Genomic DNA, 16,227 nt, shown 5'->3' with positions numbered 1-16,227 from the left:
CCGCTGAACAGGGCAAAGATCGCCATGGACAGCACCGCTGAACAGGGCAAGCACTGCTGAACAGGGCAACGACCGCCATGGACAGCACCGCTGAACAGGGAAAGCACCGCTGAACAGAGCAAAGACGCTGAATAGGGCAAAGACCGCTGAATAGGGCAAAGACCGCTGAACAGGGCAAAGACCGCCATGGACAGCACCGCTGAACAGGGCAAAGACCACTGAACAGGGCAACGACCGCCATGGACAGCACCGCTGAACAGGGCAAGCACCGCTGAACAGGGCAAAGACCGCTGAACAGGGCAAAGACCGCCATGGACAGCACCGCTGAACAGGGCAAGCACTGCTGAACAGGGCAAGACCGCCATGGACAGCACCGCTGAACAGGGCAAAGACCGCTGAACAGGGCAACGACAGCCATGGACAGCACCGCTGAACAGGGAAAGCACCGCTGAATAGGGCAAAGACCGCTGAATAGGGCAAAGACCGCTGAACAGGGCAACGACCGCCATGGACAGCACCGGTGAACAGGGCAAGCACCGCTGGACAGGGCAAAGACCGCTGAACAGGGCAAAGACCGCTGAACAGGGCAAAGACCGCTGAACAGGGCAAAGACAGCTGAACTGGGCAAGCACCGCTGAACAGGGCAAGCATCGCCAACTCAAGCATCGTTTGCCCATGAGCGGCAGGGGCAGTGACGGAACTGGGACCGTCACGGGGAGCGTGATGCACTCTGGGCACCAGTCCCCCTCCAGAACCAGTGGAGACTGTTATCCACTTGAGAGACTATGGCTTTGCACTCCCCAGGATGGTACAGTGGGCATACCACCCACTGCAAAGACTTGTGAGACTGTGGCTTTGCACTTCCCAGGATGGTACCGTGGGCAAACCACCCATTGCAAAGACTTGTGAGACTGTGGCTTTGCACTCCACAGGATGGTACAGTGGGCAAACCACCCACTGAAAAGACTTGTGAGACTGTGGCTTTGCACTCCCCAGGATACATCAATGGGCATGGAGCTCCGTCGTGGATCTGGCGTGGTGCTGTCATCCGGCTGAGGTGCCCCCCTTTCCCTTCCCCCTGAGGTGCCTGTTGTATTTCTATCTGATGCCCCTGCAGTGTTCTCTCCGTTTCAGGACAGGTATCGTGTGTGGGCCTCGCCCATGCATTTTGGGCCCAGTGGTCCACGGACATTGAAATGTGCATACCTGCACTACTAATCGTGATGTATATATTTGGAATGTGTATATATATATATATATATCTGTATATATGAGCTTACTGTATTTTGATACATTACAATGGTTGTACTCATTTCCTTTTGTCTTTGCATTCTTCCGGGGGGGTTGGGGGTTGTTACTGTGATGTTTGGAAATGCATTGGTGTGTGTGTTGTAGTGTGCGAGGGTCGGGTTGGAGGTGGGGGTGTTGCGTGTGTGTGTCCGTGACTTTTGCCTCCCCCCTCCCCTATGTCGTAGGTGCAGTACTCACCGTTGTCTTCGGCGCGCCATTGCTGATGTTCGAAGAGGAGCAGGAAGACAAGCGCAGGGAGTTTTCTGGTGGATACACTAGCTACCTGTGGATTCCTCACCTTATGAATTCTCCCAATGCGACAGAAAATCTTCTTCCCAGCTCTCCACGTCGACAAGAACTTCACAATTGCACAGCTCCGCACGCGACTCCGTCTGACATCACCATGGCAATAAAAGGTGCTTGCCGGCGCGCTGACGCCAGTTTCACACATTTTTTACGTGCCTGTGAGGCGAAAAGGTGAAAACCGACCTCGCAATAGCTCAAATAAATACATACATATAACCATATTGATGTAACAATTACACAATTATTTATATAAAAATTATTCATAACATATATACACTTGTAATACAAAAGTCTTGTATGGCCAGACAGGCAACGGGGAGGCGGGTGTGACTGTGAGGAATCCACAGGTAGCTAGTGTATCCACCAGAAAAATCATTACCGAAGGTAAGTAACTTGTTCTTCTGATGGATACAACTACCTGTGGATTCCTCACCTTATGGATAGAGTCCCAAAGCAGTACCGCACTCGGAGCTGGGTGCCTGATTAGTCACACCAAGAAATCCTGCAACACAGAACGAGCAAAATGGCCATCCCTTCTGATCTCCGAATCCAAGCAGTAGTGCTTCGCAAAAGTATGAAGGGAAGCCCAAGTTGCCGCTTTACAAATATCTACCACTGGCACACCCCTAGCCAACGCTGAAGTGTCAGCCTTAGCCCTGGTAGAATGAGCTCTAATACACTCAGGAGGAACCTTCTTTGCAACGAATAACAGATCTTAATGCAAAGAATGACCCACCCGGATATGGTTCTTTTATGGACAGCTCTGCCTTTCATCTTTCCCACATATCTAACGAAGAGTTGGTCATCCAACCGAAAGTCCTTTGTTATCTCAATATAGAAACTGAGAGCCCTTCTGGAGTCCAAGCTATGGAGTCTTTCTTCCTCTTTTGAAGGACGAGGAGGAGGGCAGAAAGATGAAAGGGTAATAGACTGCCCCATATGGAAAGGAGTGACAACTTTAGGAAGTAAAGCTGCCCTGGTTTTCAGCACCACTCTGTCAGCAAAGAATGATATAAAGGGAAGTTTGACACTAAGGGCCGGAAGCTCACTCACACGCCTAGCAGACTTAATAGCTATAAGGAAATTTGTCTTAAAGACCAATAATCTTAAAGGACAAGAATGCATGGATTCAAACCGTGAACCCATTAAAAAAGTTAAAACCAGATTTAAATCCCACTGAGGCATAGGAAATGGAGTGGGAGGAAATGTATTTGTTAAACCTTTTAAGAACCTAACAACAATAGGTGATTTAAACAAGGAAATTTGATCCGGAAGGCAAGGAAAGGCCGACATAGCCTTTAACAGTCGCAACTGCACAACCCTTCTGTGCTAACATTAAAGCAAACAACAGAACATCAGACAGATGGGCTCTCAAGGGATCAATTTGTTTCTTTCCACACCAAGCCACAAATTTTGCCCACCTGTCGGCATAAACAGTCTTGGTGGAGTGTCGTCTGGCCGATAAAATAACATCTACTACCTCTATTGGGAGAGAGAAAACATGCAGATTCCCCCGTTCAATCTCCAGGCATGTAGGTGCAGGCTCTGGAGGTGGGGGAGTAGAACCTGCCCCTGCGACTTCAAGGGAAGGTCTGCCCTGAGAGGGAGACAGAGCGGAGGGCACAATGACAGTTGGAGAAGGTCCGTGTAGCACACCCTTCTCGGCCAATCCGGAGCTATTACAACGACTTGAGCCCGATCTTGGTGAATCTTCCTCAGAGCACGAGGAATCAAGGGTATGGGGGGAAACTCGTAAAGCAACTGGTCGCACCAAGACATTAGAAGCGCGTCCCCCAAAGTTCCTTGCACCAGATACTGGAGGCTGCAGAACAACGAGCAGTGCGTGTTCTCTCGAGTGGCAAACAGGTCTATTTGTGGAAAACCCCACATCTGAAAGATGTGAAGGACCAGATCTGGATGGAGACGCCACTCGTGATTGGCCGAGAAATGCCGACGTATCAGCCGCAATTCTAACAGATTGATATGAAAAGTCTGTTCCACTGGAGACCAAAGATTTTTGATCTCCAGGTCCCCAAGATGAGCTCCTCATCCTAGAGTGGAAGCATCCGTTATGACCGTGGCCACCGGAGGCGGTAGTGAAAACGGCCTTCCTTGGGAAAGGTTGCCGTCCACAGCCTACCATCGTAGATCCGCTGCAGCGTCTCTGGAGATTGTTATCGACTCCTCGAGATCCCCTTTGTGTTGAAACCACTGCTTGCAGAGGCACCACTGAAGAGCCCTCATGTACCAGCGTGCATGAGTGACCAACAGAATGCAAGAAGCGAACAGACCGAGTAGGCGCAGGACCTTGAGGACTGGAACAACTGCTCCATTTTGAAACACTGGAATCAACGCCTGAATGTCCTGGATCCGCTGAGGCAGAGGATAGGCCTGATTCAATGTTGTATCTAGTACTGCCCCTATGAACAGGAGGCGCTGAGAGGGCTCCAGGTGAGACTTGGGCACGTTTATCGAAAAGCCCAGACTGAACAACAACTGAGTTGTCATTTGTCTGGAGACTTGGCTTTGATCAACCAATCGTCCAGGTAAGGGAATACCGATATTCCCTTCCTCCTGAGACTTGCTGCAACCACCACCATCACCTTTGTGAAGACTCAAGGTGATGAAGTAAGACCAAACGGAAGGACCGCAAACTGGTAAAGTTGCGACCCCACCACAAACCAGAGATACTTCCTGTGCAACTTGAGAATAGGGATATGAAAGTAAGCATCCTGCAAGTCGACAGACACCATCCAATCCTCTTTGTTCAACGCCAGAAGCACCTGCGCTAGAGTCAGCATCTTGAATTTCTCCTGCTTGAGGAACCAATTCAAAATCCTCAAATCCAGGATAGGTCTCAATCGACCATCCTTCTTGGGGATCAGGAAATATCTTGAATAACAACCCTGATCCCTTTCCTGCTCTGGAACCAACTCCATTGCACCTTTTGATAACAGGATTTGAACCTCCTGCTGCAACAACAGGAGATGGTGTTCTGAACAAAATGAAGGACGGGGAGGGAAGGGAGGGAGAAACTCCTGAAAAAGAAGGGCATATCCTTTCCTCACAATATTTAGAACCCAGGAGTCTGATGTGGCTAACTCCCACTCGCGGAGAAAAGGACGTAACCTTCCCCCTACAGGAGAAGTGTGACCCAAAATGGGTAGAAAACTAGGGCTGCTTCCCTTGTTGTTGTCCCCCAACGGAAGAGGATGATGCAGGGTGCTGCTGGGTGGCCCCTCTTGTCCGAACCCTCCCCTGCCCTCTAAGGAATCTATATGGGAGACTGGCAGGCTGTTGGACTGTGGATTGGGGTCTCCCACGATAACCGGCTCCATGCCCAAACCCCCTGAACCTCCGAAAGGACCTGAAAGGTGTAGTAGTGGAAGCCTGCAGACCCAAAGACTTTGCTGTGGCCCTAGAGTCCTTGAAGCGCTCTAAGGCAGAGTCAGCTTTGGCTCCAAACAGCTTTTCTCCGTCGAAAGGCAGGTCCAATAGAGTGGTCTGGACATCCGTAGAAAAGCCAGAAGACCTCAACCACGCATGCCTCCTGGTAGCGATTGAGGTACCCATCGCCCTGGCCACTGAGTCTGTAGAATCCAGACCAGACTGGATAATCTGTTTAGCGCAGCTTGAGCATCTGACAGGAGCTCACCAAACTGCCCCTGCATATCCTGCGGTAAGTCTGGAACTACAGCTTTAGCTGCATCCATCAGGGTGTGTACATATCTCCGTAACACACAAGTAGCATTTGCTGCTTTCACTGCCATACTGCAGGATGAAAAAGTCTTGTTGGCTGACTGCTCCATCCTCTTGGACTCTCTGTCCGAAGGAATAACAGGGAAGGAGTCTGGTGCAGAACGTGGCGAACAGGCCAGGACTACTTAACTCTACGGAGTCAGATGCTGTGATAAAAATCCCAGATCTCCCAGAGCCACCCTATACCGTCTTGTAACAGATCTGTTCACAGCTGCGATGACACAGACTTCCTCCAAATCTCCAATATATGCTCCGTAACAGCATCCTTAAATGGAAGCAAGGGTTCTGCTGAAGCCGAAGAATGATGCAGGACCTCAGTCAAAATATTCGTTTTAACCTCTGCAGCCGGCAATGGAAAGTCCAAGAAATTTGCTGCCTTCCTGACCACAGAATAGAAAGAGGCCGCTTCCTCTGTAAACTCCCCTGAAGATGAAAGATGCCACTCCGGAGAAGTGTCCAGCCCACTGGCTGAGTCTAGGCCCTGATAAACCCCCAAGGACTCAACAATCTCTCCTTCTTCTAGCAGCTGCCTTTGGTACTCTTGTTCTTCTAAGAGTCTCAGTGCTCTTCTACTTGACCTCAATCTGGCCTCCAACCTCGGCATCAACAGAGTTAGCCGACGTCGATGACACCGGCTTCAGGACCAATAGACACGGACCAGGAGAAAAAGGAGACACACTACGATCCAAACCGGATCCATCCGGTGCCGGAGCTGATCCCATCTGCGCCATGGACACCTGAGGCGTCGACTGTGTATGAGACAACATCACCGGCGCCGCAGGCCTATAAGGCAATGTCATCAGCGTCGTAGGCCTATGAGGCGAAGTTATCAGCGCCGTAGGCCTATGAGGCGAAGTTATCGGTGCCGAACCGGCACCCTCAGCCGGATAAAAAGGCATGAACGGCACAGACTTATAAGGGGCCGGGGAGCCCAATGTGACTGCCAAAGGACCCGTGGGACCATCCGGTGCACCAGCAGGCGCCATAGAATTGAACATGTTGAACATGGCATTCAAAAATACTGCCGGATCCGTTCCCGGAGCAGGGAAGGCAGGATACCGCTGATCTTCCTGCGGCACTTGCACCGGCTGGGCATCAGAATCCTGCACCCCAGGTGAAAAGCGTGGACTCTCTTGGGGTGCACCCACCTCAAAGACCAATGGCGCCGGAGAAGCCTGAGGGCTTTGACGCTGTGGAGTCACAGTAGGACTCACTTCCCAAGTCGTACAGCGCCGTCTAGATGAAGACCTGATCAAGAACGACCTACAACCGAACGACGCCGAGAGTTGTGTCGGCGCCGCTTCTTATGCTTTTTTGAAGAAGTATGTGAAGACGTTCTACGATGATTTCTGTGACCTTTCTTCGCCTTAGCCAGAAAGAGTTTGGCTTCTCTCTCCTTCAGTGCCTTCAGATTCATGCTTTGGCAGGACACGCACTCCTCCACGTCATGCTCCGAACTTAGGCACCAAAGGCAGTCATCGTGAGGGTCCGTAACCGACATACAACCCCTGCACTCCCGATAAGGTTTAAACCCCGACTTCCTAGGAGGAGACATTGTAACCAGAGACAAAATGGTCACCTTCCTAACAGTAACTAGAGCTAGGAGAAAGCCGTTAGCGTCGAAGGCATGGAAAAAAGGGAACCGACATCAGCACGCCGTGAGGACCTCTTATTGCCACAGTGACGTCAGACAGAGTCGTGTGCGGAGCTGTGCAACTGTGACGTCCTCGTCAAAGTGGAGAGCTGGGAAGAATATTTTCCGTTGAATGTTAGCGCATTAGGAGAATTCATAAGGTGAGGAATCCACAGGTAGTAGTATCCATCAGAACAGTTGTTTTCAATTTCTTCCTGAAAGACATGTAGCTATGCTCTGCACACAATTTTGTTTAAAGCATTTCTCAGTCCAGGACGTAGAACTACTATGCTCCTACCCTTTAGGCCTGTAATACTGAGTACGAGTAAGCTGTTACAGGTATCTCAGACCTGCCCTGAGTAAACCCTGTGAATAGAAGAAAGAACTATAACATCCTGGCATCCACTAGGAGCCAACTTAACACTTTCAAGGATGAGTTTACGTCAAATCAAATCAAATCATTAACATTTATAAAGCGCGCTACTCACCCGTGCGGGTCTCAAGGCGCTAGGGGAGAAAGGGGGGGTTATCGCTGCTCGAACAGCCAAGTCTTTAGGAGTCTCCGGAAAGCGGAGTGGTCCTGGGTGGTCCTGAGGCTGGTGGGGAGGGGGTTCCAGGTCTTGGCCGCCAGGAAGGAGAAGGATCTCCCACCCGCCGTGGAGCGGCGGGTGCGAGGGACGGCAGCAAGTGCGAGGCCAGCGGAGCGGAGGGGGCGGGTGGGGACGTAGAAGCTGAGGCGTCTGTTGAGGTATTCCGGTCCCTTGTTGTGGAGGGCTTTGTGTGCGTGGGTGAGAAGACGGAAGGTGATCCTTTTGCTGACTGGGAGCCAATGCAGGTGTCTCAGGTGTGCGGAGATGTGGCTGTAGCGGGATACGTCGAGGATGAGGCGGGCCGAGGCGTTTTGGATGCGTTGCAGGCGGTTTTGGAGTTTGGCGGTGGTCCCGGCGTAGAGGGTGTTGCCGTAGTCCAGGCGACTCGTGACAAGGGCGTGGGTCACGGTTTTTCTGGTGTCGGCGGGGATCCAGCGGAAGATCTTGCGGAGCATGCGGAGAGTGAGGAAGCAGGCGGAGGACACGGCGTTGACTTGCTTGGTCATGGTGAGAAGAGGGTCCAAGATGAAGCCGAGGTTGCGGGCGTGGTCTGCGGGGGTCGGTGCGGTGCCGAGGGCCGTGGGCCACCAGGAGTCGTCCCAGGCGGACGGGGTGTTGCCGAGGATGAGGACTTCCGTTTTTTCAGAGTTCAGCTTTAGGCGGCTGAGCCTCATCCAATCTGCGACGTCCTTCATACCCTCTTGTAGGTTGGTCTTGGCGCTGGCGGGGTCCTTGGTGAGGGAGAGTACAAGTTGGGTGTCGTCGGCGTAGGAGGTGATGATGATGTCGTGCTTGCGTACGATGTCGGCGAGGGGGCTCATGTAGACATTGAAGAGTGTCGGGCTGAGCGATGAGCCTTGAGGTACGCCGCAGATGATCTTGGTGGGTTCTGAGCGAAACGGAGGGAGGTAAACTCTTTGGGAGCGGTTAGCGAGGAAGGAGGCGATCCAGTCCAGGGCCTGGCCTTGGATCCCGGTGGAGCGTAGGCGGGTGATTAGGGTGCGGTGACAGACGGTGTCAAAGGCAGCCGAGAGGTCGAGGAGAATGAGGGCGACTGTTTCACCATTGTCCATCAGGGTTCTGATGTTGTCTGTGACTGAGATGAGGGCGGTTTCCGTGCTGTGGTTGGTTCGGAATCCGGTTTGTGAAGGGTCGAGCAGGTTGTTGTCTTCCAGGAAGGTGGTCAGCTGTTTGTTGACGGTCTTTTCTATTACCTTGGCTGGGAAAGGTAGAAGAGAGATGGGGCGGAAGTTTTTCAGGTCGCTTGGGTCAGCCGTAGGTTTCTTTAGTAGGGCGTTGACTTCAGCGTGCTTCCAGCATTCGGGGAAGGTAGCAGAAGAAAAAGAAGAGTTGATGACGGTCTGGAGGTGCGGGGCGATGATGTCGTCGGCTTTGTTAAAGATGAAGTGCGGGCAGGGGTCCGAAGGGGCGCCGGAGTGGATAGAGTTCATGATGGATTTGGTTTCTTCCGTGTTGATGTGGGTCCAGTTGTTGAGGGTGATGTCCGGGGAAGCGGGTTCAGTGGTGTATGGTTGGGTCTGGTGTCCGAAGCTGTCGTGGAGGTCGCTGATCTTGCGATGGAAGAAAGTGGCGAGGGATTCGCACAAATCCTGTGAGGGCGTGACGGCGTTGGCGCTGGCGCTGGGGTTGGAGAACTCTTTGACGATGCTGAAGAGTTCTCTGCTGTTGTGGCTGTTTTTGTCTAGTCTGTCGGTGAAAAAGTTCCTTTTGGCAGTGCGGATCAGGTGGTGGTGTTCGCGTGTAGCGTTCTTGAGGGCGGTCATGTTGTCAGCGGTGTGGTCCTTGCGCCAGGCCTTCTCAAGGGCACGACAAGTTTTCTTTGATTCTTTGAGGGTGTCAGAGAACCAGAGAGGTTTTTTGGTGTTGGTCTGTCGATGCGTGCGTTTGAGGGGAGCAAGGTTGTCAGCGCAGTTGGAGATCCAGTTTGTGAGGTTGAGAGCTGCGTCGTTGGGGTCGGTGGTGAGGGTGGGTTGGTTGGCGGCGAGAGCGGAGAAGAGTTGCTCTTCAGGGATCTTGTTCCACTGTCGATGAGGGATGGGTTGAGTGCGGAGGTGGGAGGTCTCGCGTCGGAATGTGAAGTGGACGCAGCTGTGGTCGGTCCAGTGTAGGGCAGAGGTGTGGCATACGTCATGACATATCCTTAACTTCAAGCATAATATGGCATGCTAGATTTGAAGTCTTAGCAGCCCATCAATTGGCATCCTTGGGAGGTCACTATACACACCTTTCAGTAATCTAAACACACCATCCCCGAGGATCTTGTCAGCAACAGTTTAATCCCCTTGAAGGCCTTTTGCCTTGGCATGACTCATTTCACCCTTCAGTTTAAAGTTATGTATGCATGTCAAGATGTCAGTGGGTATGAGCCTTCTGGTGGATGACAGTCCCCCTGGTGCGTTCGGTCCAAATGTATCTCTTCTTGATTGCTGTTAGAGATGATAGGGCGGAACAGTCTTGACACATTATTCAATGTCATTTTCCTCTACTTCATACAGTAGGTCTCAGATTCTTATACTGTGTACCCCCAATCGATTTTTGAGGTCTTCAATGTGGTTTTGTAGAAACATTTTGGTCTTTGACTGTGAACAATTCTGGTCGTACTGCTTCAATTTCCTCCTCTTGTGTGTCTCTCAAGCCTTTTAGGGTTGCAACTCGATTTCCTGGGTATTAGTGAACTTATATAAACTTTTTGAGATCTCTGGAAAGGTTAGGTCTGAGAAGGGAGACGTCCTAATGAAGAGAGCGCAACAGCTCTTCCATGAAAGTTCTTGTGAAGAATGAATCTTCACCATCTACATTTGGGATATGGGTATTCCGTTTGGATGTGAGACCTTGGTTAGCTTTACTCACTTGTACTGATTTCAATGCAGTGGATTTGGTTAACATGTCTTTAAATGCATTGCCTTTTATTGTTCTTCTCTGATGCTATCCTGGGAATGTGAGGGTGACTGACCTCGGGAACGACTCCTGCAACTTCTGGATCAGGAACAGGGTGGGGACCAACCCTTTGACTTGGACCGGTCTTGACGTAGGTTCTTTCCATACTTGGCGATAAGAGTTTTACCTCATGGTCTCATATGGGTGTCGGTTCATCAACGCCCAGTCACTGCAGGACTTGGTCATGGTTCTTCCCCCAGGTAAAACAAGCACAACCTAAAAAAGATCTGTCAGACATTTGTTTGCAACTGCCCTTAAAAGGCTTGAATCCTGTCATCTTGGGAGGAGACATTGACCTTGCACACAAAAACTGGTTGAAAAAGAGATGAGGTGGCTTTGGGTCCATGCCTGATGGAGCAAAAGAAAGGAACTGACATCAGTACATGGCAGTGGAGGCTATGTAGGCCAGGCACTACATCTCCAAATTGGAACATCATCCTCTGAAGCCGCATGCCACCACCTACCGGTGCTCAGAGGTACTGCTTAAAAGATCCAGTCTGATGTCTGGGGAATATTCACAAAGCGAAGAATCTGTGGTAAAAAGTCTCCATAAGAATGCTGATTTTGTATATAATCAGGATAAACTGGCCACTTAACAGCTTCTGACTACACCTACATTTAATTATTTCTCTGCTACAGAGAGGGTGGCGGCAAGGCTGCGAGTTACAATATAGTGTACAGAGACAGTCCCAATGAGTCACAAGGTCGTCCCCCTGCAAATCCCGAGGAGAATAAGAGTGGAGCAGTACAGAAGGTTTTTCCTCTTGGATGCTGCTGCCGAATGATTTCTCTTTGGAAAGCCTTGAATCAGAGATCAGAAGTAACTCATACTGGAATAGTTCCCACTCCTGGTAGAAGAGCAAAGTAGAAATATAGACTTTCAACTAAGACGCTCAAGAGCTTCCTGTGTTGGGGAGCAAGCGGAACTTCAGATCCATCAAAATTCCGGTTAATTTTGTTAACTTAATTTGCGGCGCAGATAGAATATGAAAAAGGGTAACCATGCTGAACTTTTCCTTTTTTCCCTCACAAATTTGTTGGGCAATCCCAGATGAAATGTGGCTCTCGGGACAACCACTTTTTGGTATTAGAAAACATTGAGAATAGCAGGCCTGAACCTGAGCACCAGCTCTACAGCTCCTCTGACTCAAGATGTGAGTGTGTGTGTGTGGAAGGAAGGTAAATGAAGGAAAGTCAATGGAGGGGTTGGACAGGCAGCAGTCTTTTAAAAAATGGCAGAGAATAACCTCTGGATATAATCTAAGGGGACCCCCAGTCCCCTGCCATTGTAGAAATGACTAAGCCACCTGACCCCCAATACATGGCTGGTGATACTGCATAGCTAGAAAGTCAAAGGGATTCATTGACTGAGGTACAAGACGACGGAAATATTTTGTTGGCTTCTTTTCTTCAAACCCCTGCTGCTTTAAACGGTCAGGATTGTTGTGCTGCAACTGCTGTAATAGCCGCTGTTGCCTCTGGATTCTCACACATTTATGGCAAACACCCCTGGACCTCCAGCACAGACTGTAAAAATATTTGGTGGGAAGAAAGCCTAGAGATATAGTTGTGGCTATATTTTCTTTAACTCTCTTAAAGAGAGGTGTATGTGTTATTCTCCAACAATCACTGGCACCAACAGCTTGTCCGGTAACTGGCCTTGAATGTCACCCAAGAACAAAGTGGAAAACATCCAAGAGGGGAGAGCAACTATGACATCAATGAAGCTTGAAACGGAGGCCATCATATCAAATCTCGTTTGGATGGAATGGTTCCATGCCATCTTGACACAAGTTGTTGTGTGTTTGAATGGAAATAATAGTTAGTAGCTGGATATGGATAACCACAACCCAACTCCACTTCAGAAGGATCAGCAAAATCATTACCTGGAAAAGAGATACTCCCAAAAAGTAAAGTAATGCTAATTTAGAAAAACATACAACACTTTAGATTGTGACCCTCAAAGGGACCGGGTGCCAGAAAGTTGTGTCTCAATGTTTACAGTGCTGACAAAGACAGTGCAATGCTAACAGAGGCAAGACAATTTTTTAAAGCAGGGTGAGCTTGGAACAGAGGATTATGCTGTATGAACCAACTGCACTGATTGTAGTGAAACACACGTTGTATTCAAACAGTTACCTTCTACTTATCCCCGGACTTCCAGTAAGACACGAGGTGATGGCTTAAAAGAAATTCTGTTAATCAACCTAAGAATTAATTATGCAGCACTCCAACAAAATCCATGTTTTAAAAATGATGTTTCAGCATAGTTACCGTGGACTCTACCTGGTCTATTTTACCTATAAGTTGGTTCCTTTTCTTAAATTGTGTGCCAGGTTTGCACATGGACATTGCAATCCAGGCCATCACAGCTCTGTTTAGAGGGTGATTTTGTAAACATTTTCTAGAGAAAATGTAGCTGAAGGTTTTCAGAATGTGTTGCATTTCAAAATATGAAATCTAATGCAACGTGTTATAAAATGTTTAATAGGAGAACTTTGTACTTTAGGTTTGTGTATTTAGCTTAATTCAAGTGCATTATTCAACAGCTTTTTCCTTATAGTCAAGTGAACAAATGTGTACACATAGTTAGGATCAGCCAGGCAATTATTACAGATTGCACAAACAAGCAATTTACCTGAAAGGACTGGTTAATAGTCTGCAATGGCGTAGCTAATGATGTTGCAGTAGAATCAGAACTGACAGGGGCAGAAATGGAACTAACATAATTGCCGGAATGGAAACGATTGAAATAGAATAAATCTGAAAGAAATAAAATAAATTGTTTATTGTGTCATACTGGCTCTGATATGTACACAATGTGAAGCAGTTACATCAGGCTAAGCCTTGCTGGTTACAGAGCTCCTTAACTGTGCTGCATTTGTCTGACATGACAAATGTAAATTCAGTGACCATCCATCATTTAATTGTGAATGAATACATATCAAATAATTCGTTGTAAACCAAGTGTTGACTGATTTTTGAAGACGCTCATTGATTAACTGTCATTTGTAGATATGCAATGCAACTGTCCAAATACATACTGTTACCTTTTCTTTAAAATATACATTAAGCGGGCTCTGGCTTTATCCAGAGGACTCTTTACCAGACCCATCACGAATTGCCTGTTTTATACGTCATTTTGACTCCGTGGAGTGCTCGCACTACAATGTAATCTGATAGGTGCATTGTAGGAGGAAACAATCATTTATTGTTTCCTTTTTTGCACTGCAGAAGATTTTCTTTCATCGGGTCTCCAATCCAAGCCACTCCCATGGACTTGCCGTTAGTCGTTTCTAAAGGTACACAATTCTGTGATGTAGCAGAATAGGAAGTAAGTTACCTTTTAATGGCTTTCAATACCCAGTCGCCTTCAAGAGGCTGCTTAATGACAAGGAAACACGTACAATTCTCTTACTCAATCATACATCATCAACGAACAATGACAACATTTTTGGAGTTTCAAAGGCTGTTTCGGTTGCTGACATGATTCAATGAATGCCCCATTTAAAACAGTTCCTTGGTTACACTGTGGCATGCTGTCAGGGTAGACCTGCTACCAGTTATTCCTTAAATCTTAATTTATAGTTAAGGCCACACTTTGCTTCGGTGAGAATACACAAACCAGACATTTGTTGAATCTTTAGTCCTGTTTTGGAAGAGACAAGGTTATAAGTATGATTAAATACCTGTAAACGTGAACCTGCAATTAGCTAATTTTATAATTTACTAATTACAGGTGTCATGTGAGAGCCGACCTAGGCACAAGGGTGGTGGAGCGATTTACAAATAACAATGAACTAACATTACAGTAGAGTTGATAATAACAAGAGCTTGTCGGACAGAGGGAGACACTGTGTCAGGATAGTGAAGCAGCACGAGAAGTGTGGAGAAAAGTGGGTGTTGTTTTTCAGGGAATGATTGAAAAGGGGGGTCTAGGTTTTGTAGCAAAAAGAACAGGTTCGGAATGCTTACTTCAGAGTTTGTTGTAACTGGAATGCTGGAATTAAAAGAAAATAAACAGGCTGCATTTTCCTTTCATGTGTGTCTCTCCTCCCTCCCTCCCATGTTTTGCAGTTCATTTTTAAATTAGTTGGGGGTGCTACTGTGCAATGCTTTATGAGCGATGCAAATATTTTGTTTAGTTAGTTCTGGCTTTGAAGAGAAAGCTAGAAAGTTCTTCTAGTAATGTGATTAAGCTTCTTTGCTCCAGTGATCATTCAGATAGCGATATGGAAGATAGCTATCAGGTGAGCTGGGATTGATTTGGAGAGGCATGCAGGTAAAGAGCGATCGGTGTCAGGATGCGAGAGCAGGGCTCCCATGCTTGCACCTTGGTTCTTAAGTCAGCGGTGGCACAGAGGGCATAAACTCTCTGAGGAGGTGTAGTTAGTACAAAGCCGTTTTTTAGCAGTCTGGAGATATGCCGTCTCATGTTTAAGGTTTTGATCACAAGACACCTTTCAAGACGAGAGCTTCCTTTCACTGCCCCACGGCGCCATCCAGCTTGGGAGAGCGCCTGGGGCCGCAGGAGATGCTGCACTGGTGAGCAGGACGACAGCGCATAAATGCATAGCATGGCTCGGCGTTGCCATCGCATGGGCCGGGGGTGCTGCCGCTCTGTGTGACACACGTGGTGCCTGGGCTGCCTCTACCCCTCCACTAGAGCTGCTTGCAGCCACGAGACCCCGAGTGCGACCAGAAGGGGCTTAGCCTGCAAAGAGCCCGGGTCGGGGACCGAGGCTCCCACAGGGGGCAGACTGTACTCATTCCACTTTGCACCTTGTTGGTACTTGGAGCTGTTGCTGCCGCTGGCCGTGCAGCCCACTGGCATCTCGTACTATCTGTGCTGCTGGCGGTGACCGAAGAGAAGCGTTGAGACTAGCAGTGTAATGCGTATTGTACTATGTCAGGACATGAGGCAAGGATTAAGCTGATCTTTCTTCACTTTTATTCCTACAGCAGCCTTATACAATTAAGAAAAAACTACCTTTTCCATGAACACTAGGGAAAAAGTCAACCAATCACAACTCATGTTATTTCCAAAAGTTCTCTGTCTGTCGGGAGGGAGGGGGGTTTGTGGGGGGGCTTTCTAGTGTATACTGATATATGTGTATTGGTGACTGCTAACTCTAACCGGTTTCTTTTCTGTAGCTAACCGCGGAGCGCTGACACTCCACCCGCAGTCTCTCGTTTACATGGCGAGCCGGGCAGGCACACACTAGCAGTCTGCCAGATGCTAGAGCAGGAGTCTTCAACCTGGGGGGCGGGCTCCAGGCTCTGGCCAAAATAATTATTATACAGAAAACAGTGCTTTGTTTTAGGCGGAAACATTGTATTGCATTTTTTAAAATGTAACAATACTTAGCTGCAATGTTTAAGTCTAGACACATTGCCCTCTTAATAAAATAATTGTGAACACTTCTTGGGGGGGGGCGCATGGTTATGGGCGAGCGCAAAGTGCTCCGTCCCTTGCTATAATCTCTCTTTGGGCTTCTAACCACGCCCATGCCACGTCAGTCACTTTCATTGGTTCGTGGACTTGCCTTTAAAAATCTGCTTACTTTCATTTGTGAAAGGCATGCATACGTCATTCCTTTTCCGGTGTTTAGCCCAACTAACTACACAGCACCAGTAAACTACTGAAAGCATTCGAGGCTCGATGTTTTCAGCATGGTTTCCAAACTACTT

At 48.5% G+C, this 16,227-nt stretch overlaps 1 protein-coding gene across 2 annotated transcripts in view; it reads right to left on the bottom strand.

Annotated features, from left to right (window-relative positions):
- The window catches only part of MLXIP (MLX interacting protein), a 966,103-nt gene that overhangs the window by 172,952 nt on the left and 776,924 nt on the right, over window positions 1-16,227 (bottom strand). For both annotated transcript variants that reach the window (XM_069214925.1, XM_069214926.1), the window contains exon 8: window positions 13,175-13,299. In XM_069214925.1, coding sequence (XP_069071026.1) covers window positions 13,175-13,299 — 125 coding nt within the window. The remainder of the gene's footprint in view (window positions 1-13,174; window positions 13,300-16,227) is intronic.

The sequence above is a fragment of the Pleurodeles waltl genome, chromosome 11 (assembly GCF_031143425.1).
Source record: "Pleurodeles waltl isolate 20211129_DDA chromosome 11, aPleWal1.hap1.20221129, whole genome shotgun sequence".
In the NCBI taxonomy this organism is placed as follows: Eukaryota; Metazoa; Chordata; class Amphibia; order Caudata; family Salamandridae; genus Pleurodeles; species Pleurodeles waltl.
Note: the sequence above shows the minus strand (reverse complement) of the source record. Positions and strands in the feature narration are given on the sequence as shown.